Source organism: Colobus angolensis, unplaced genomic scaffold, assembly GCF_000951035.1.
Source record: "Colobus angolensis palliatus isolate OR3802 unplaced genomic scaffold, Cang.pa_1.0 Scaffold11, whole genome shotgun sequence".
Taxonomy (NCBI): Eukaryota; Metazoa; Chordata; class Mammalia; order Primates; family Cercopithecidae; genus Colobus; species Colobus angolensis.
The window spans coordinates 4,801,754-4,825,370 of record NW_012112030.1 but is presented as its reverse complement, the minus strand read 5'-3'; the positions used below and the strand labels follow the sequence as shown (position 1 = coordinate 4,825,370).

The following is a 23,617-nucleotide window of genomic DNA, read 5'->3' as shown; positions in this document are numbered from 1 at the left end:
CTATAAAGAATATTGAGGTTTGCTGCAAATCCACTTGATATCAATAAATCCTCTGGAACTATGGACTCCATCAGCACTCAAGAAAGCAAAGGATCCGTTCCCTATAATTTCAAACCTGAAAAAGAACACTCTAAATCAGTCTGGAACCACTTACAGTTGTAATCAAAAAGACAATTAAGAATAGAGTGATTTTAAATATATTATACCAAATACCGAGCTCCCAGAAAATATACCCACCCATCATCATATGCTACATTAAAATATCTGGCATATTAAGGGAAATAAGACTGGACATAAGTGTTTGTTGGAATTAAAATCTGTAACCCTACTTAGAACAACTTGTAGATAGGCAGATAGACACATATAGATACACAAAGACAGGGGTAAGACCCTTCTTTCCTTCTATTCTTCCTTCCTTGCTTGCTTCTGTTCTTCCTTCCTTTCTTCCTTTCTTCTTTCTATCTATATGCAAAGAAAGAGAGCATTTGCCAAATTCAAAGATTCCTGAATTTTAAGATATCAGTTTTCTGGCATAATTTTAGTAAATGTACTTTTTTAAAGAGTAAAAATAAGATTCATATTTGCTTGGTACTTTTGAAACTCACTGCAATAGAAACCTAAGAGACTGCTGACAATATTGTTTTTACATTTCATCCTCATGGATAGAAAGAATCAATATTGTGAAAATGGCCATGCTGCCCAAAGTAATTTATAGATTCAATGCAATTCCCATCAAACTACCTTTGACATTCTCCACAGAATTAGAAAAAAACTACTTTAAATTTCATATGAAACCAAAAAAGAGCCTGTATAGCCAAGACAATCCTCAACAAAAAGAACAAAGCTGGAGGCATCATGCTACCTGACTTCAAACCATGCTACAAGGCTACAGTAACCAAAACAACATGGTACTGGTGCCAAAACAGACATATAGACCAATGGAACAGAACAGAGACCTCAGAAATAATGCCACACATCTACAGCCATCTGTACTTTGACAAACCTGACAAAAACAAGCAATGGGGAAAGGATTCCCTATTTAATAAAGGGTGCTGGGAAAACTGGCTATCCATACACAGAAAACTAAAACTGGACCCCTTCCTTACACCTTATACAAAAATTAACTCAAGATGGATTAAAGACATAAATGTAAAACCCAAAACCATAAAACCCCTAGAAAAAAACCTAGGCAATATCATTCAGGACATATGCATGGGCAAAGACTTCACGATGAAAATGTCAAAAGCAACAAAAGCCAAAATTGACAAATGGGATCTAATTAAACTAAAGAGCTTCTGCACAGCAAAAGAAACTATCATCAGAGTAAACAAGCAACTAACAGGATGGGATAAAATCTTTGCAATCTACCCATCTGACAAAAGTCTAATATCCAGAATCTACATGGAACTTAAATAAATTTATAAGAAAAAATAAACATCAAAAAGTAGGCAAAGGATATGAACAGACAGTTCCCAAAATAAGACATTTATGCAGCCAACAAACATACAAAATAAAAAGCTCAACATCACTGACCATTAGAGAAATGTAAATCAAAACCACCATGAGATACCATCTCATGCCAGTCAGAATGGCAATTATTACAAACTCAAAAATAGATGCTGGTGAGGCTGTGGAGAGATAGGAATGCTTACACACTGCTGGTGGGAATGTAAATTAGTTCAACCATTGTAGAAGACAGTGTGGTGATTCCTCAAGGATCTAGAGCCAGAAATACCATTTAACCCAGCAATCCCATTACTGGATATATACCCAAAGGAATATAAATCATTCTATTATAAACACATATGCACACATATGTTTATTGCAGCACTATTTACAATAGCAAAAACATGGAATCAACCCAAATGGAAATCAAAGATAGACTGGTTTAAAAAAATATGGTACATATACACCATGGAATACTATTCAGCCATAAAAAAAGAATGAGTTCATGTCCTTTGCAGGGACATGGATGAATCTGGAAACCATCATCCTCAGCAAACTAACACATGAACAGGAAACCACTGAATATTTTCACTCATAAGTGGGAGCTGAACAGTGAGAACACATGGACACAGAAAAGGGAACAACACACACTGGGGGCAGAAGGGGGTGGGGGAAAGGGGAGGAAGAGCATTAGGACAAATAGCAAATAGCTAAAAATATACATATTTTTTATTAATTTTCTTTGTTGATAACCAAATCTTTCCTTATTTATAAGTACAATTTGTCCTGTCTTGCATATTTCAATATTTGTTTTATTGGTTGCTTTTTTTTTCTAGCACTTTACTAAAATAATAAGGCAGAGATACATATGTATCCAAGAAAGAGTTATATAAATAAAAATTTAAACTAAATAAAAAATAAACAAAAATGTAAAAAATAAATATAATATTGCTTATGATGAACATTTGGAAAGCTAAAGACAACTACACAATCCTCAACTATTTTAATCCAAGAAATACTTTTAACAATTTTAACTCGCCCAGGAAATGCTAACAGAAATAAAAATAAATAAAATAAGCAATAAATAAATAAAAATAAATAGTATTCATTGTGGTGGGCATTTGAAATGTTAAAGACAACTATAAAGTCTTTAACCCTTTAAAGACAAAGAAATCTTACAGAATCTTTAGTTGGAAAGAAGTACAAGTAACACATGAGTTTTGACTTAAAATTTGCAGAATGATTAAATTTGAATTAGCAAAAGAGCACTAATTATCAAGCAAGAGCTTGACAGTAAAGATAAAATAACAAATAAAAATAAAAATGGAAAATTTCACTATGTGTTATTTAACAAGGTGAGAAGAAAACGGGTTGCTCTAGGGTGTGCTTCAGTGTGATCGGGCATATGTCAGATTGGAGACTGAAAAGTTAATTACACATAGAAAATAGAAAGATTTGTTCGTAATAATACAACTCAAAATGCTTTAAAATTTTTCATAAGAGACACCAGAATAAGAACATTCCTAATACATTGGAAACTCACCAATCATTGAATGTGGTGCCATTTGTCCATTTCCAAGAATCTCCTTGTTTCCTGCTTAGTCCAATCCAGTGCATATCAGTTCCTGCATACCTCTTCAAAAATTCCTTTCACAAAGCAAAGGGAATCAGCGATTACTTAATATGTTACAGCACATTGCTGAACATGCTTCCCACCCCAATTATTCTATCTTTTAGGATTCACATTCTAATTTGTCTTCCCTGATGCTTCTATAACAACAAACGGCACACACAGATGTTGATATTTGGGTTAGTTTTATCAGAATGATTTTCATTTTGCTTTTTTGCATCTTAAGTATCTCCAAACAGTTGGGCTACAATCAAGTCATTGACACTCTGAGCTACACTCTGATTATCTTTAAAGGTAATTTCCATGTCTCAAGAGAGAAATTAATGAAAAAATCATATTTAACTTTATTTCCTTCAAGTTCAAATTCCTAAACCATTCATATGTTCTAGTCATAGAGTGAATGACATAGGCTATAAATTAATTTGATGTTAAATTTGCCTAGATGACAATATAGGACCTAAGCAGGTTCTATGAGATCTGATACAGTATCATCTTCAAGGATGACAGAGAACTAATGCTCATATGTATTTTTTGTGTGCACAGGCACCTTTCCTAAAATCATAAAAAAGCGATGCAGGGGGAGTAGTTTAATGCAAAGTATAAGTACTATGAGAATAGGAAAATCTGGTGATAAAATACTTTGATTAGATACTATAGTATGAATGCCACTGATACTGTATTTTTTTATATAATCAGAGATAACACTAACTTCTATATGAATATAAGTTACTGCAATGAAATCTATTAAATGATGGGTTTAGTCACTCCTCTATTGGATTTTTGCTATTAAGTGACAAACCTTTTCGTTAGCTTTTTGTTCTTTTAACTTTTACTTTAGGGGTATATGTGAAGGTTTGTTACACAGGTAGACTTGTGTCATGAAGGTTTGTTTTACAGATTATTTCATCACTTAAGTATTAAGTCCATTAACCAATAGTTATATCTGTCATATCTGCCATCACATGGTTCTGAGTTATTTATGGCAGTGCGCTAATTGAGATCAATAGGAGAGAACCGGAAAGTTTTTTATGTACATCATTTACATAGGCACTGAACAAACTTCTGTCTTAAACGAACAATTTACTAATTAAAAGCGAGTCTTACCCAATCCAAATAGAAACTGTCAGTACTAACTTTAGATCAAATATAAAAGTAGACAGACTGATTAGTTTAGAAAAGACATTTAAAAATTAACTCATCCATAACAAAAGAATCATAAATCAATCATGTAAACACCACTGCAACCACTGTAGTTCTGCTTTTAGCTCGTTGAGGAATGGCCACACTGCTTTCCACAGTGGCAGAACTTATTTTCACTCACACCAGCAGTGTGTAAGTGTTCTCTTTTCTCTGTAACCTCGCTAGCATCTATAGTTTGGGACTTTGTAATAATATCCATTCTGACCGGTGTGAGATGATATCTCGTTGTGGTTTTGATTTGCATTTCTCTAACGATCAGGGATGTTGAGCTTTTTTTCATATGTTTGTTGGTGGCATGTAAGTCTTCTTTTAAAAAGTGTCTGTTTATGTCCTTTGACCAATTTTAATAGGGTTGCTTTTCTCTTGGAAATTTGTGTAAGTTCCTTATAGATGTCGATATTAGACTTTCAGCAGATGCCGAGCTTGCACATTCTGTAGTTTGCCTGTTTACTGTGTTAATAGTTTCTTTTGCTGTGCAGAAGCTCTTAAGTTTAATTAGATACCATTTGTCAAGTTTCGCATTTTTTTTTACCATTGCTTTTGTTGTCTTTGTCATGAAATTTGCCTGGTTCAATGTCCAAGAAGTTATGGCCTAGGTTTTCTTCTAAACTTTTCATAGTTTGGGGTTTTACATTTAGGTCTTTAATCCATCCTGAGTTGACTTTTGTATATGATATAAGGAAGGAGTCTTGCTTCAATCTTTTGCATATAGCTAGCCAGTTATTCCAGCACAATTGATTAAATATGGAGTTCTTTTCCTATTGCTTCTTTTTGTCAGCTTTGTCAAAGATCAGATGGTCATAGGTGTGTGGCCTTATTTCTGGGCTCTCTACTCTGTTCCATTGGTCTATGTGTACCACTACCTGTTTTTGTAACCAGTACCATGCTGTTTTGGTTACTGTAGCCCTGCAGTATAGTTTGCAGTCAGGTAACATGATGCTTCTAGCTTTATTCTTTTTGCTTAGCCTTGGCTATTTGGGTTCTTTAATGATTCCATATGAATTTTAAAATAGTTTTTTCTTTCTAGTTATGTGAAGAATGTCATTGGTAGTTTGATAGGAATAGCATTGAATTTCTGTCATTCCAGCCAGTTCAGCCTGGTTAAGAACTCTTGTTGGAGAACTGGTGCAGTTGTTTGGAGAACATATGACACTTTGGCTATTTCAGTTACTGGAGTTCTTGCATTAATTCTCCCTCATCACTGCATGTGGGTGTTACTTTACCTGCAGTGTATATTTAGTACAGTCAATAGACCTCTTTTCTGTATGTTTTCATAGGGCTGAAACTTTGGGCAGGGTCTTTATTTGAAGGTGATTTCTTGTCTTTGGTTTTAGAGGGGATTATGTTAGTGAGACATTTTTGGTGTTGAAGCTTTGAGGTGTGATCCAGTAGGTGGCGCTTGGACATATTTGTCAGTTGGGAGACTTGTCGGATTGTGTGGCTCCCTTATGTTTCCTCACAGTTGCAGCTCTGTTCTCTCTCAATGTCCTGAAAATGTGTGTTTCTCTCCCTCTTGAGTGCTGGCTGTAGATTGCGGCTTAGCACTCTTAGGCTGCCCACTGCAGCTCTTGGGTTATCAAAGTGTCTGTTTCTTCCCCAACTTGGAGGCAGCAATGGAAGAGACCTTAGTAGTGGTTAAGGCCAATGGTCTTTTGCTTTTCTCCTGGAGCTTCACTCCAGAGAGATGCAACTAGCAATCATTCAGTGCAATCAGCCTAGGATGGAGGGTCTGTGCTGTGGGCCCAAGCTGGGGGTTCCATGTCTGGTGATGAGCAAAGTGGGCAGGCAGAGCCTGTGGAGATGGACTGGCCTCCTCTCCTACAACTTGTTGGAGATGTGGATGAGAGACTTAGGGTCTTGGCTCCTTCATTAGTCTGAGGGCAGCAAGGGCAGTTCCAGTGCAGAGGCAGTGGCAGAGAGGTTTTCAGTTGCCTCTGGAGGCTCTGTCTAGGACATTCCAGAGCTGCTACTGGCTCAGAAGCTCTTGCGAGGGGGGGCTGGAGGCCTAGGCCTGGAGGACCCTCCTGGTGAGGAGACAAGGAGATGGGCACCCATGTAACGGTATGGCCACTTTATCACAGGCCTGTCGTGGTATGCTGGTGGCCACCTACAGTCCCTATTCACCTCAGATTTTCTGATCCCTTTAGGTACCAACAGTGAAGCCGGCAAAACAGCAAAGAGGGTGGCCTGTCCCTCCCTCTGTGAGCTCTGTGTCAGGGAGGTACACACCTATTACTGGCCCAAACACACCTGTAGGAGGCGGCTAAAGACTCTGGTTGGAGATCCTGTAAAGTGAGGAGGAATGGGATTGGGTACCCACTTACAAGAGCAGTCTGGCCACTTTTTTGTAAAGCAGCTGTGCTGTGCCGGGGTGCCACTTCCGCCCCTGGTCAACTTGGACTCTCCAAACCCTGAAGCCTGGATGGCTAAGTCACCTAAAGAGCAAAGATAGTGGCCCGCATCTCCCTCTAAGAGCTGTCTCAGGGAGGTGCAATGCTGTTATTGATGGCTGACTAGAACTCCAAGCCAGCAGGTCCTATCCTGTGAGTTGCCATGGAAGAGGGTCCTACAGAATGTCACTGCTGAGCCCCCTGGATTCAGCCCCTTTGCTAGGGACGGGTATGGGGGTCTGACCTCCCTCTTTGCTGGAGTTGCAACTACTTTTGCTGGGAAGCCTGGAAAGCCTGGCTATCTAAGGCTCCCTGGTCTCTGTATGTGCCTGAGCAGTTGCTCTCCTGAGGCTCTGCTTAGCTCTGTGTGTCAGACTGAAGGCCCTGGTGGAGTTGGTTCACAAGGGGATCTCCCAACCTGAGGGTTGCAAAGATCCATGGGAGCAGCATGGGTTCCAGGGGTTGCACATTCACTCACAACTTCCCTGGGCCAGGGGAGGTTCCTCTGGCTCCATGTCACTCCCAGGTTGGCCATCCACCTGCCTTGCTTTTCTCCATTGTCCATGGATTAAGTTGTTTCCTTGATTAGTTCCATTGAGCGTACCCTGGATGTTTCAGTTCAAAGTACTGTATTTACTCACACCTTCAGTTCCTCTCTGCGAGAGCCTTGCACACCAGCTACTTCTTCTTTTTATTTATTTATTTATTTATTATTATACTTTAAGTTCTAGGGTACATGTGCATAATGTGCAGGTTTGTTACATATGTATACTTGTGCCATGTTGGTGTGCTGCACCCATCAACTCGTCAGCACCCATCAATTTGTTATTTATATCAGGTATAACTCCCAGTGCAATCCCTCGCCCCTCCCCCCTCCCCATGATAGGCCCCGATGTGACACACCAGCTACTTCTAGTCGGTCATCTTGGCCAGTCCCCAACCCCTAGCTTTTCTTTAAAAACTAATGTATTTTCTTACTCTATGTCCCGAGAGTCCACATGTCTCCCTCTTTGCCCTCTTTACTTCCATTAATTCACTTGCTTCTTCAAAGGGCACATATTTTCTTCATATCTTTGTCTCTAAATTCCAAGAGCTGTATTTTTTTATTTTAATTTTTTCTGTCTATGCTTGGTAGAATGCAAATTGAAAAGGGTTAAAAAATAATCGACTTAATAATCTAAGAACATTTAATGAAGACATTTAGATACATAAACAGTATGCATTGTGGTAAAGGACATGGCATTACTGGTCATCTTGCCTGGGTTCAAATCCCAGTTCAAAAACTTATGGCTGTATCGTTGACTGGGTTATATAACATTTCTGTGACTGACTTTCCTCATCTTTAAAGCAGGAAGAGTTATATAACTCCTTCATGGGTGTTAGTAGATTACATGAGTTTTTATAGTTTCAGTGCTTAGAACACTGTGTAGCACATATTGTCATATACAGTTGACTCAATGTGGCAGTTAGGGGCACTGACTCCCTGTACCATCAAAAGACTGTATATAACTTTTGACTCCTCAAAAGTTAACCACGCTGGGCAACAGTAGCTCATGCTAATTCTAGCACTTTGGGAAGCTGAAGCAGTAGGATTGCTTGATCCCAGTTTGAGACCAGCCTGGGCAACATAGTGAGACCTCATCTCTACAAAAAATAAACAAAATTAGCCAGGCAAGGTGGTGTGCACCTGTAGTCCTAGCTACTCAGGAGGCTGAGGTGGGAGGATTGCTTGAGCTGGGGAGTTCAAGACTGCAGTGAGCTGAGATTGTACCACTGCACTCCAGCCTAGATGACAGAATGAGAACCCTGTCTTAAAAACAAACAAGCAAAAAACAAAAACAGAAAACTTAGCCACTAGTAGCCTACTGTTGACTGGAAGTCTTACTGATAACATAAAAGTAAATTAACACATATTTTTATGTTATTTGAATTATGTGCTGTACTCTTACCATAAAGGTATCTAGAGAAAAGAAGATGTTATTAAGAAAATTGGGCCAGGCGTGGTGGCTCACGCCTGTAATCCCAGCACTTTGGTAGGCCGAGGCGGGTGGATCACAAGGTCAGGAGATCCAGACCATCCTGGCTAACCCGGTGAAACCCCGTCTCTACTAAAAATACAAAAAATTAGGTGGGCGAGGTGGCGGACGACTATAGTCCCAGCTACTCGGGAGGCTGAGGCAGGAGAATGGCGTGAACCCGGGAGGCAGAGCTTGCAGTGAGCCGAGATCGCACCACTGTACTCCAGCCTGGGCAGCACAGCAAGACCCCATCTCAAAAAAAAAAAAAAGAAAAGAAAAAAAGAAAATCGTAAGAAAGAGAAAATATATTTACTATTCGTTAAGTGGAGGTGAGGCATCATAAACATCTTCATCCTCGTTTTCATATTGAGTAGGCTGAAGAGGGGGAAGAAGAGGAGTGGTTGCTCTTGCTGTCCTCTCAAGGGTGGGAGAGGGAAGAAAATCCATGCATAAGTGAACCCACACCATTCAAATCTATGTTGTTCAAGGATAACTTGTATTATAGTGTTAGCTCTTATTGTTTTTATTTTGTTTTTGTACAAACAATCTCTGAAATTACTGAAGACTTTTCTATTTTCTTACCATATCTTTTTGTGTATCAATCTGAGCAAGTTCTGATTTCTGCAAACTGCAAAATATTTTACTGGCTGTCCAATTTCTGGTATCATCAGAAAAATAGAAACACTTCTCTCTCACTGCAAGCCAGTCCCCTGAACATGCCACACGTTTATCACATTTTGGCCATTTGACTGAAAAAAAGAAAGAAATGATCAGATAAAGCACAAGTTAAAAAGTGTTTCTACTCATTCTGTGTATTAATTTTACTTTTTGCTCCCGTGGTTTGAGGCCTGTAAGTTAGCTTCACCCCTAGAATGAGGATGAATTAATTTACCCCGTGTGTAAGCAAGATCATTTAGTGATCAAGCAATACATATTTTATCTATTTTCCTGCCTTCTATTTTGAGAAATGGAACCACTAGCTTCTCATAATCTGTACTGACATCCTGGCAAAAACAATGCACAGAATTTAGCTATAAGTTATGCAATCAAGGTAGATTGGAGATCTGCATGTAATCTAGCTTCAAAGGTTAGGATAAGAAATGGAGGCTTTCCTTTACCTATGAAAACACCCAAGCTAGGAAAGTGAAATTTGCCATAACGGACAATACATAAGTGAAACATAAGAATTAGTGAAACATTTGTTCCATTTCATTAACATCCAGTGCTGAAGAATATGGAATAATAATGAAAAGCACATTGGTTGGAGATTTACTGTCTCATGGTTTTATTTAGGTGCTAAATATTTAGAATAAGACCAGTCCATGCATTCCACATGTTTGAATAAATTAATGTAAGTAGTAAAGAGTCAAGTAAATGCTCAAATATAGGGCAGACTCCAAAGGCTGCACTCCCTACTTCATCATGAGTTATTATTATTGTTTATTGTAGTGCTCAGAAGTGGATACATCCTATTACACAGCATATACAATATAATGTGTTTCAACTCCCTCTACTTTTCTCTGCTCTTTTTTTTAATTTAAACTTTAAGTTCTGGGATAAATATGAATAATGTGCAGGTTTGTTACATAGATATACATGTGCCATGGTGGTTTGCTGCACCTATCAACCCGTCATCTAGGTTTTAAGCCCCACATGCATTAGATGTTTGTCCTAATGATCTAGCTCCCCTTGCCCCCCACCCCCTGACAGGCCGCAGTGTGTGATGCTCCCCTCCCTGTGTCCATGAATTCTCATTGTTCAACTCCCACTTATGAGTGAGAACATGCGGTGTTTGGTTTTCTGTTCCTGTGTTAGTTTGCTGAAGATGATGGCTTCCAGCTTCATCCATGTCCCTGCAAAGGACATGAACTCATTCTCTTTTATGGCTGCATAGTGTTCCATGGTGTATATATGCCACATTTTCTTTATCCAGTCTATCATTGATGTGCATTTGACTAGGTTCCATGTCTTTGCTATTGTAAATACTGCTGCAGTAAACATATGTGTGTGTGTGTCTTTGTAGCAGAATGATTTATAATCCTTTGGATATATACCCAGTAATGGGATTGCTGGGTCAAATGGTATTTCTGGTTCTATAACCTTGAGGAATCACCACACTGTCTTCCACAATGGTTGAACTAATTTACAGTCCCACCAACAGTGTAAAAGTGTTCTTATTTCTCCACTGTCTTGCCAGCATCTGTTGTTTCCTGACTTGTTAATAATCACCATTCTGACTGGTCTGAGATGGTATCTCATGTGGTTTTGATTTGCACTTCTCTACTGACCACTGATGATGAGCTTGTTTTCATATGTTTGCTGGACACACAAATGTCTTCTTTTGTCTTTCTGCTCTTTTTAATCAGTGAATAAATGATATAAAAACTTCTTGTAGAAACTCTTGTCCATATTTAACTTCCAGATGTTTAGACAGCAACAACATTAACCTTTAAGAATACACTGACAGAAAAGACTATAAACAAGAAAACTAAGTATTCTTGAGAATGACCGAAACCAGACCCATCCACATCAAACAAAACCAACCACACCAAACCAAAACATAACAAAACAAACAGTGCTACCTAGCCAAATTTAAGTGCTAAATTAAGCATACCATGCACATGGAAAATTAAGTGCTGGAGACTATTTGGCCATGGCTCAGGAATTAAATTCTACCTTTGGATCCTTTTTACAAAAGAAATCCATAGTAGCTATAGGAAATGTAACAACTTCATGTTTACACATATTGCAACTTTAATGAGACAGTCTGGCAACAGGTCACATATGACATTAATTCATTGTTTTTCATGAAACAATACGACACTAAAGGATTTCAGAACTGAAATCTGTCACTCTGGCATATAAACTCTTTGGAGTTAAAGGCACTTCTAAAACAGCAGATGCAAGAGAAAACACTCTGAGCTTCCTTCTTTTTCTTATAAGCAGGAGATAAAATAACTACATGGAAATGTCCTCTCTATACCAGAAGGAAAGTAACATTCTTATAATCAAGGATAGGTAACTGAGGTCAAAGGAAATGTGTACAGATAACATTTGTTAATTTAGCATTTATCTTTCTGGTCACTTTTCCACCCAATTATTTACCCTAGATCAAGTCCCTTTATCTTGCCACATTTTCATAATTTATTACCCTTTGTTTAATTCAGTATATAAGTGTTCAACTCTAACTGCATCTTTAGGCTTTTATAAGGAAGATATACATGTTTCATCAAACTTATATTTAGTAAACACACGTGCTTTGCTCTAGTTGATGTGTCTTGTGCCAATTTCATTCTCAGGCCCAGTAGAAAAACCCTCAGAGGGTAGAGGTAAAATTCTGCCTCCCAAGTAATAGAAATAAATAAATGTTTCATAGAATAACTCTAAGTGACATAACTTACTCTTGATTAAGAAGAAATTAAAGGAATGCTACAATTATGGAGGTAGAGCTGCATGGTTTTTAAAATTTTTCAAGCATTAAAGTTACACAGACAAGCTTTTCTATTCTAGATCTGGAATGAATTATTTGTGAGAGGCAACTTAATCATTCTGTCAGGCTCCGAAAGGCCCTGGTGTGGATGTTCCCCTCCCTATGTCCACGTATTCTCACTGCTCAATTCCAATTTATGAGTGAGAACATGTGGTGTTTGGTTTTCTGTTCCTGTGTTAGTTTGCTGAAGATGATGGCTTCCAGTTTCATCCATGTCCCTACAAAGGACATGAACTCATTCTCTTTTATGGCTGCATAGTGTTCCATGTTGTGTATGTGCCACATTTTCTTTATCCAGTCTATCGTTGATGTGCATTTGACTTGGTTCCAAGACTTTGCTATTGTAAATACTGCTGCAGTAAACATATGTGTGTGTGTGTCTATATAGTAGAATGATTTACAAACCTTTGGATGTATACCTAGTAATGGGATTGCTGGGTCAAATGGTGTTTCTGGTCCTCGATCCTTTAGGAATCGCCACAGTGTCTTCCACAATGGTTGAACTAATTTACAGTCCCCCCAGCAGTGTAAAAGTGTTCCTGTTTCTCCACTGCCTTGCCAGCATCTGTTGTTTCCTGACTTGTTAATAATCAGCATTCTGACTGGCCTGAGATGGTATCTATGTGGTTTTGAATTGCTCTTTTCTACTGATCAGTGATGACGAGCTTTTTTCATGTTTACTGGGCACATAAATACCTTCTTTTGTCTGTTTGCTCTTTTTAATCAATGAATAAATGAATATAAAAACTTCTTGTAGATACTCTTGCCTGTATTTAACTTCCCAGTGTTTAGACAGCAATAACATTAAGCTCTAAGACTACTGACAGAAGAGACCGTAAACAAGAAGACAATCAGTATTGTTGAGAATGACCAAAACCAAACCCATCCACATCAAACCAAACCAAACCAAATCAAACCAAATGAAAACAAAACAAACAGCAGTGCTACTTACCCAAATGTAAGTGCTAAATTAAGTATAGCATGCATATGGAAAATCAAGTGCTGGGGACTCTTTGGACATGGCTCAGGAATTACATTCTACCTTTGGATGCTTTTCACAAAATAAACCCATTGTAGCCAGAGGAAATGTAACAACTTCATTTTTACACATATTGCAACTTTCATGAGACAGTCTTGCAACAGGTCACATATGCCATTATTTCATTGTTTTTTTCATGAAACTTAATATGATAGTAAAGGATTTCAGAACTGAAATATGTCATTCTGGCATACAGACTCTGGAGTTAAAGGCACTTTTAAAACAGCAGATGCAAGACAAAACACTCTAGACTTCCTTCTCTTTCTTATAAGCAGGACATAAAATACGACCTACATGAAAATATCCTCTTTACACCAGAAGGAAAGTAACATTCTTATAATGAAGGATTGGTAGTTGAGGCCAAAGAAAATGTGTACAAATAGCATTTGTTAATTTACCATTTATCCTTCTGGTCACTTTTCCACCTAATTAACTACCCTAGATCTAGCTCCTTTGACTTGCCATGTTTTCACAATTCATTACCCTTTGTTTAAATCAGTATATAAGTGTTCAACTCTTACTGCATCTTTCGGCTTTCATAAGGAAGACATACACGTCATGTCAAACTTACATGAAATAAATGCATGCGCTTTGCTCAAGTTGATGTGTCTTGTGCCAGTTTCGTTCTCAGGCCCAGGAAAAACAAAAACAAAAACAAAACCAAAAAACCCTGAGAGGGTACAGGTAAAATTTTGCCTCCAGATGCTAATTAATAAATAAATGTTATAGAATAACTATTAGTGACATAACTTTACTCTTGATTAAAAAGCAATTAAAGGAATGCTACAATTATGGAGGTCGAGCTGCATGGTTTTTAAAATTTATCAAGCATTAGAGTTATACAGACAAGTTTTTTGATCCTAGGTCTGGAATGCAGCATTTGTCAGAGACAACTTACTCATTCTGTCAGGCCCTGACAGGTCTCAGTGTGTGATGCTCCCATCCCTGCGTCTATGGGTTCTTATTGTTCAGCTCCCACTTATGAGTGAGAACATGCGGTTTTTGGTTTTCTGTTCCTGTATTAGTTTGCTGAAGATGATGGCTTCTGGTTTCATCCATGTCCCTGCATAGGACATGAACTCATTCTTTTTAATGGCTGCAAAGTGTTCCATGGTGTTTATTTGCCACATTTTCTTTATTCAGGCTATCATTGATGCGCATTTGACTTGGTTCCAAGTCTTTGTCATTGTAAATTGTGCTGCAGTAGACATATGTGTGCATGTGTCTTTGTAGTAGAATGATTTATAAACCTTTGGGTATATACCCAGTAATGGGATTGGTGGATCAATTGTGTTTCTGGTTCTAGATCCTTGAGGAGTTGCCACACAGTCTTCCATGATAGTTGAACTAATTTACCATCCCACCAACAGTGTAAACGTGTTCCTATTTCTCCACAGCCTTGCCAGCATCTGTTGTTTCCTGACTTTTTAATGATCGCCATTCTAACTGGCCTGAGTTGGTATCTCATGTGGTTTTGATTTGCACTTCTCTACTGACCAGTGATGATGAGCTTTTTTTCATATGTTTACTGGACACATAAATGTCTTCTTTTGTCTTTCTGCTCTTTTTAATCAATGAATAAATAAATATAAAAACTCCTTGTAGAAACTTTTGTCTACATTTAACTTCCAGATGTTTAAACAGCAATAACATTAAGCTCTAAGACTACACTGACAGAAGAGACTATAAACAAGAAGACAATCAGCGTTTTTGAGAATGACTAAAATCAAACCCATCCACATCAAACCAAACCAAAGGAAAACAAAACAAAGCAAACAAAGCAAAACAAACAGCAGTGCTACTTAGCAAAATTTAAGTGCTAAATTAAGCAAACAATGCATATGAAAAATCAAGTGCTGGGGACTATTTGGCCATGGCTCAGGACTTAAATTCTACCTTTGGATCTTTTTCACCAAATAAACCCATAGAACCGAGGAAATTTAACTTCATTTTTACAAATATTGCAACTCCAATGAGACAGTCTTGCCAACAGGTCACATATGCCATTATTCCTTAATTTTTTTTCATTTAACTTAATATGATAGTGAAGGAGTTCAGAACATGATGCCCCAAAATATGTCACTCTGGCATATAGACTCTTTTGAGTTAAAGGCACTTTTAAAACAGCATATGCAAGAGAAAACACTCTGAGATTCCTTCTTTTTCTTATAAGCAAGAGATAAAATACCTATGTGAAAGATGTCCTCTCTATGCCAGAGGGAAAGTAACATTCTTATAATCAAGGATAGGTAGTTGAGGCCAAAGGAAATATGTACAAATAGCATTTGTTAATTTAACATTTGTCTTTCTGGTCACTTTTCCACCCAAGTAATTACCCTAGATCAAGCCCCTGTGTTGCCTCATTTTAATAATTTATTACCGTTTGTTGAATTCAATATATAAGTGTTCAACTCTACCTGCATCTTAGGCTTTCATAAGGAAGACATGCATGTCACGTCAAACCTGTATTAACTAAACACATGTGCTTTGCTCAAGTTGATGTGTTTTGCACCAATTTCATTCTCAGGCCCAGCAGAAAAACCCTGAGAGGGTAGAGGTAAAATTTTGTCTCCCAGCTAATAGAAATAAATAAATGTTTTATAGAACAAACAATTAGTGACATGACTTACTCTTGATTAAAAAGAAATTAAAGGAATGCTACAATTATGAAAGTCGAGCTGCATGATTTTTAAAATTTATCAAGCATTAGAGTTATACAGCCAAGGTTTTTGATCCTAGGTCTGGAATGTAATTTGTGAGAAGCAACTTACTTATTGTATCCTGTATATTTTTTGTCTGTAAATGGATTTTCCTGTACCTGTATCCTAGCCTAATGAGGATTAAATACAAAAAACAGAGTATAGTATATTTAACATTAGCTCACTAATTCACAAACTCTTAAAAAGAAAATTACCTGTAACAAGCCCATAGAACTGATGTTTATGTGGGTTTTTGTTTGTTTGTTTTTTAATAAATATAGACACTGATCCTTCTAGTTTTAAAACTTGAAACTTAAATTTGTCTTATTTGAGTTCCTTCTTTAGGCATCTGACCTTTAGGCCTCCCAGATAGTAACAGGAAACTGAAAGTCACCAGATCACCGCTTCCAGACCACGGACTCCACCATCGTGATTGCCTCACCGACCACCTGTTCCCTGTTGACCGACTCTTCTTCCCTATCCCTCCCTAATTCCTGTTGATCAGGCCTAACATCCTCGTTATCTTCCCCTAATTCTTGTTTTCTCACAAATAGTTACCTTTCTTTCCTGCTATATGAACCCCTAATTTTAGTCAGTTGGGTAGGCGAATTTGAGACTGATCTCCCATTCTCCCTGTTGACACCACTCAAATAAAAATTCTATTTCCCTGGCAATAGTCATTGTCTCCAGGATTGGCTTTCTGTGCCGTGAGCAACGGGACTTAGACTGAACCCCTGGCATTTCAGTAACATAGCTATTGCTGTTGCCATCTGGTGGTCATCTAAGATTTTAAGATTAGTTTTCTTAAGCATCAAGGACTATAAAGTCAAGAACATAATTCTATTATAAAACTGAGAGTGTTTTGGGGAGAGGCAAGGATTATGGTAAAAACTGTTGAACTGGTAAAAAGTTGAGGACAGGTGTCTACAAAACCCTTTAATCACTCTAGATCTGGGAGATTTGGAGTTAAACTTGAGATATACATGGACCTGTCAGGTGTGAAAAACCATAGAAAGTGTATGAATTAAACCACTCACCTATCATAATAATGCAAGCTGCATAAATAATAATAATCACGAAGCACACACAAAGGCAAATCTTCCAGTTTGGTTTAAAGTTGCAAACTGCAAATTAAATCAACACGTATTATAAAATTTCTGAATAAGCACTGGATATTATTACTAGTGTATTCCTCTCCTATAATTGTTAATCAGGAAACCCTCAATCAAGTATATACATTTCAAAATGACAAAGGATAGCAAACCAGCACAAAGTACAAGGAAGATAAGTACCAAAAAATGATTGCCATAGCTGTTCAGCTGGAGAGGGTGGTGAGTGGAGAAATCACTTAGTCTTGCGGGAATGAGGAAGGAAAGGAAAGGTTACTCAAAAGGTAGAAATAGTTTGAATGGGGGATTGTAAGGAAAAAAGCATAAAGATCATCAAAAGGTCCATGATTAGAACAAATGTTTATAACAGATGTATAAGGCAGTAGAATTGAAGACAGGAAAGAAAGGAGTCATAAGGTCATGACAGAAGACCTTAAATGAGAGACATATTTTTTCTTTATTCTTTAAGCCATGGAGGAAAGAAACAATGTGTTTCAGCAAGAGAATATTCAAGATAAAAGCAGTAATTTATTTATTTGTGGTAAGCAAAAAAAATTAGAGAGGACTCAGGATTTGACATTCATGGAAATGTTGTGAAGTTAAGAACAAATAATAATTCTATTAATGATAAAGTAATTGTAGCTGATATATCATTAGTTGATGTAGAAACAATCTAGGAAGAATGTGTGTGTGTGTGTGTGTGTGTGTGTGTGTGTGTGTGTGTGTACAGTCATGCATAGCTTAACAATGGAGAGATATTTTGAGAAATGTGCCTGTAGGTGATTGTGTCATTGTGGGAACATCATAGAATGTACTTGCACAAACTTAGACAGTATAACCTACTAACACCTAGGCTATATATTACAGACTGTTGCTCCTAGACTACAAACCTGGATAGCATGTTATTGTACAAATTACGGCAGACAATCATAACACAATGCTAAATACTTGCATCTGAACATAGAAAAGGTACAGTGAAAATACCATATAAAAGATCAAAAATAGTACATCTTTACAGGGCAGCTTCACTGTAATCTCATGGGGCGATTGTCATTATGCAATCTGTCACTGACCAAAACATTGTTCTGCGGTGCATGACTATATGTGCATATAGTACATATGTGCATAAACATAGATTATATATACATATATGTATGCATGCCTATGTGCATATATATGCTTTATATGTATGTATATATACATGTACATATACAAACATATGTTTAAGTATTAGAAAACAGGACTCGAAGAAAGAAAAATTTAAAAAGAAGTCATAAGCTTTCTCTCTTTCTTCAGAGCTTAAAGCAGCCTTAGTGAATGAAAACTAAAAGTTATTAGTTTTCATGATCACCAGACTACAGATAATGTGCAACAAAGTAATTTCAAGAAGAGATTGAGAGAAGCCAGATTCTAAGATGTTTACAAAGAGAATGTTTGATAAGAAGAAGAGTTTGGTAATTTATCTTACATCAAGAGAAACAATAGCTAAAGACAGAAAATACAAAATGTGGTTGTTTTTTTTTTTCAAGATTAGGGAGAAATGAAGAACAAGGAAGAGGAAAAGACAAAAGCCACTGCACAAATTTCAGACACTCAAAAGAGTAATTTATGGGCAAAGCCACGTCTTACACAAAAGGTACTGAAACAACTGAGAAAAAAAGACTTTACCATACTGCAAGATCATTTTACAAAATGTATTTAAGACATATCATTGACCTGAACACAAAACTTGAAACCATAACATTTCTAAAACACATAAAATAAATTGTTTGTGACCATGAGAATTAGTAAAGATGTCTTAGAGAGAGAAGAGAAAGTACAGTGTAAAATTAAAAGAAAATAATAAATTGAATTTAATTGAAATTTAAGTGCAGGGCATGGTAGCTCATGCCTGTAATCCCAGCACTTTGGGAGGCCAAGGCGGGTGGATCACCTGAGGTCGAGAATTTGAGACCAGCCTGGCCAACATGGTGAGACCCCTTCTCTACTAAAAATACAAAAAATTAGCCAGGCAAGGAGGCAGGCACCTGTAATCCCAGCTACTTGGGAGGTTGAGGCAAGAGAATACTTGAACCCAAGAGGCGGAGGCTGCAGTGATCAGAAATGTGCTACTGCACTCCAGCCTGGGCAACAGAGTGAGGCTCTGTCTTAAAAAAAAAAAAAAAAAAAAAAAGAAAGAAAGAAATTTAAAACTGCCCATTTTAAAATACAAGACACTGTTGTGAATATAAATATGCAAGTTACAGACTGGGAGAAAATAGTTGCAATACATGTATGCAACTAGAAAGACTAATATAGACAATATTAAAAGGTCTGTAATTTACAGATATAGTACAAACAACTTGATTAAAAAAATGAACCAAAGTATTGAACAAATACTTACAAAAGAATACACGCAAGTGACCAATAAGGACATAAAAGATGTTCCATATTATCAGTCACAAGGAAAATGCAAAATAAAACCACAGTGGAATATAACTACTTGTCACTTGTACTGTTAAAATGAAAAAGACTGACAGTATCAAGTGTTAGCAGGATATAGACCATCCAAAACACATATACCACTTGTTGAAGTACAAAAATGTATAAGTGTTTTGGAAAACTCTTTAGCAGTTTTTATTTTTAATTAAAATACATGTCCTTCATTCCTGCTCTGGCATGCGATATTTGCAATAGATTGGAAGTCATCCCTACCATTCTCACAGTCACAGCAAAAAAAGCTGAAAAAAACTAAATAAAAACAACACTTCTAGTATACCGAAATAGTATTGATTTGTTAAATGTGCACTTTTAAGTAACCTTGTTGAACTCTAGCATTATTTCTAATAGTTTTCTAGTTGATTCTGTTGGTATTTATTTTTATATAATCTAATTATCTGAAAATATTGCAGATACAACTCTTCCATTGCAATCCTTTTCCTTTATAATTCCTTTTGTTTTCTTATATTACTGGCTACCTTTAGCATTATACTACACTATTGCTAAACAGTAGTAGTTACAGTGAACATTTTTTCTTGTTTTTAATCTTAAACGGAATGTTTAAATTTTCATTATTAAGCACTGTAAAAATGCTGTATAAATTTAACATACAACATTAGCAATTTAAAAAAGAATTTTTCTATTCCTAGTTTCTTAAGAGGAACTTATCTCAGACATTGAATGTTGTCAAATGTTTTCTTGTTGTTATCACATACACTTACTGAATAATCGTGTGGACTTTCAAAAATTTTTAATGGGGTAGCTTGCACTGCTGTTCTGATATCAAAGCACTCCTAAGATAAAACCACTTAAATATGAATTTTTAACTGCGTTGTTGTATACAGTAAACAAATATTTTCTTGGGGTTTCTATTTCTAATTTCATAAGAAGAGGAGTCTGTTTCTTATTGTCTTGTTCTGACCTTGTTTGGAAATCAAAAAGTCTATTAAATTGGGGTAAATTTCTCATTTTGCTATTTTTTGAAGCAAGATGTCCAATACAAAAATTAGCTATTTCTTGAAAGATCAGTAGATCACTTGATTTTAGTTGCCTTTTCAATTTATTTATTTTTAATTTCTATAGTTCTACAATTATTTATTTATTCTCATTGCATTTTGGTATTTTATATTTTTTAGACCTCCCTGTTCTTTTTCTTATATTTATAAATGCATTAATGTTTTAGTTTGCTAGGTCTGCCCTAATACGTTGTCACAAACTGGGCGGCTAAGATGAACAGGAATGCATTGTCATACAGTTCTGGAGACAAGAAGTCTGAAATTAAGATGCTGGTAGGATGGGTTCCTTATGAGTCCTGTAAGGAAAGAATCTGTTCCAGGCTGTTCTCCTTGGCTTGAAGATGGCATTCTCCCTGTAAATGGGTCTGTCTCTAAATTTTCCTTTTTTTATGAGAACACCAGTAATATTAAATTAGGGCCCACCCTATTGACCTAATGTTAGCGTGGTAGAGACACTATCACCAAACCAGGTCACATTCTGAGGTAGAGGAGGTTAGAGCTTCAATATATAAATTTTTAAGAGAATGGAGTTTGCCCCATAATGATTGATGAATTATTTCCATAATGTTTTATTAAATTTTAATATTTGTGGTTTTTGTGATTATTTGTACTTTTTTGACATTTTGTTTAATGTATCTTCTTCTGCAAACTTTTAGACATCTTGTTCTTTAGTCTTTTCTAATAGCCACCATTTGCTTTGTTATCCTTCTCATTTCTTCTCTTTTTCATTAACATCTCCTGTTATCTCTATTTTTTATTTTGTATATTTTTATTTCACTCCATTGTACCAAGATACATGTTTTTTCTTATCTATTTGTTTGCACACTTTTGAAATTTCAATCTGAGGTGTTTGGCTTTTATTAATTTTAGAAGTTGGAATATTATTTCTTCAAATATTTCCTACCCACTATTCTTTTTCTCTCTCTCTCCGTTTCAGATTCTTGTTATCTAGAAGGTAGCATTTCTACTTCTATTTTTCATATCTCTCAGCTTTTATTTTATATTTTCTAACTGTTTTCTTTTCTGTCATGTTTATAATAGCATCTCCTAGGTCTTATTCATTCTTAATCAGCATCCATTCTACTAATTAACTCCTCAAAATGTTCTTTATTTCAAAGATTATATTTCTATAACTATTATTTTCACTTGGTTTTTATTGCGTTCTTGGCTCTTCTTCATTTTATTTCTTTTCTTTTGGAACATTTTTATTATGCTTTAATTAAATTCTCAGAATAGATGTTCTAATGATTCCTGCAGCCTGGTTTTCTCATAATCTTTCAGTAAATCCTTCACAGTACTTCATATTTTGCCTTTTTTCATTATGCAATGAGACAAATTTTCTTCCACTTTATACTCTCTACACTCTTAAATCTGTTACCCAGACAAGCCTGACTAATTTATTTGGATAAAGGAATGGAATCTTATTTCTTTTTGTAATACTAATGTCTAGTTGTATAAAATTTAGAATAATTTAAAAAAAAATTCTCATAAAGTTTGCATAGATCAAGAGTTCGTAACTATGACCGATAGTTAGAATATACAAGGAGGTAAATTTAACCTTACCCTAAAGAAACTTCTAATTAGAACGTCCCTAAATTAAAATGGAAAGTCTTCTAAGACTGAGAGATGTTATCACTAAAAACATTCTAGTATAGGCTGCCAGAAATGCTATAGCTAGAAATGGCACGGTAAATGAAAAATTTTATTAGGTAGCTACTGAGATCTCTTCAAACTTTAAGAGTATCAGGCTTACTTATTATTAAGAGAATTATCCCAGTTGTCCTGGGAATTCATACCAGTAAACTTTAACAGAGGTTTCAGCTGGAGTCCGTAACCGATTTCAAGATTTTACTTTTTATCTCTTCACTGTCTTTATCTTAAAGTTTTGGCAGGCTTCCTATTCCAGTCATTTGGCATACAATTCATTTGTTTTCTTTAACATAAACCCTCTGAACTATTGTGAATGGAGGGTGTTTGTATGTGTACCTTGTTTTTATTTATTGGTTTGTTTATGTCTCAATCCACTGAAAACCAACTCCATTGTTAGCCTTAGCTGAATCTTACACTTTTTGAAAAGTTATTTTCAGTCTCATTAAGTCACAATCGTCAAGCCTCCTTCCAGAGTGAAGCATTTGCTTTTTATTCTGTATAAAAGTGTTAAGCAATTTTTTTCCTGTGAAAGTACATTTTAAAAACATCCTTATTGAGATATAATACACATACCATACAATTCTCCCCCAAACCTTCCTACACACAAGCTTATACCCTGTCTTGCAGACGTAAAACTCTATACGCTCTAGGAGGCTTCCACAATCCTCCAAAAGTGCTTCCCCATGCCTCACTTTAGTAGACTTTCACCGTAAGTAAAAAGTCCACATTTTTAAGCTGTCCTGTATTTTATCTTTCCTTTACTTCCTTCTCATTCACTCTGTAAAACTTACTTGTCTGACGTATGAAGCCATCAGGTCTGCCATCCCGCAGCTCTGGATTAATCATGGCGAGGTGCTAACTGATGGAGATCAGCAGGAGAGGACTAGAGGTCTTTTATGTACATCACTTACTTAGGTGCTGAGCAAGCTTCAGTCAAAAGAGGCTCTTACCCAATCCAAATGGAAAAAATTAGTACTAATTCTAGATCAAAGATAAAAGTGGGCAGACTTGTTAGTTTAGGGAAGGAATTTAAAAATTAACTCATCCTTAACAAAAGGATCATAAAGTCAATCACGTAAACACCGCAACAACCATGCTATGGAACGTTTCCATCATCTTTCTTTTTTTTCCTTTTGTAATCACCATCTTTCCTGACCCTGGATCCTGGCAAGCATTAATTTGCTTTATACCAACATAGTTTTTCCTTTCATGACAATTTTTTTTTGGAGACAGGGTCTCACTGCGTTGCCCAGGCTGGAGTACGGTGGGGAAAACTTGGCCCACTGCAACCTTGACCTCCTTGGCTCAAGCAATCCTCCTGCCCTAGACACCCAAATAGCTGGGACTACAGTCGCGCACCATCATACCCTGCTAATTTTATTTTTTGTAGAGACTAGGTCTCATTATATTGTCCAGACTTGTCTCAAACTCCTGGGCTTAAGTGATCCTCTG

At 36.6% G+C, this 23,617-nt stretch overlaps 1 protein-coding gene across 1 annotated transcript; it reads right to left on the bottom strand.

Moving 5' to 3' along the window:
* CLEC2A (C-type lectin domain family 2, member A) lies at positions 1-23,053 on the bottom strand. The gene is made up of 5 exons (XM_011955524.1): positions 22,957-23,053; positions 16,950-17,036; positions 9,267-9,433; positions 2,990-3,093; positions 1-115 (listed from the first exon to the last, which is right to left on the bottom strand). Exons 1-5 carry the CDS (start codon positions 23,009-23,011, stop codon positions 1-3), a joined length of 528 nt encoding a protein of 175 aa, XP_011810914.1. The 5' UTR covers positions 23,012-23,053.
* Positions 23,054-23,617: the final 564 nt, after the last annotated feature.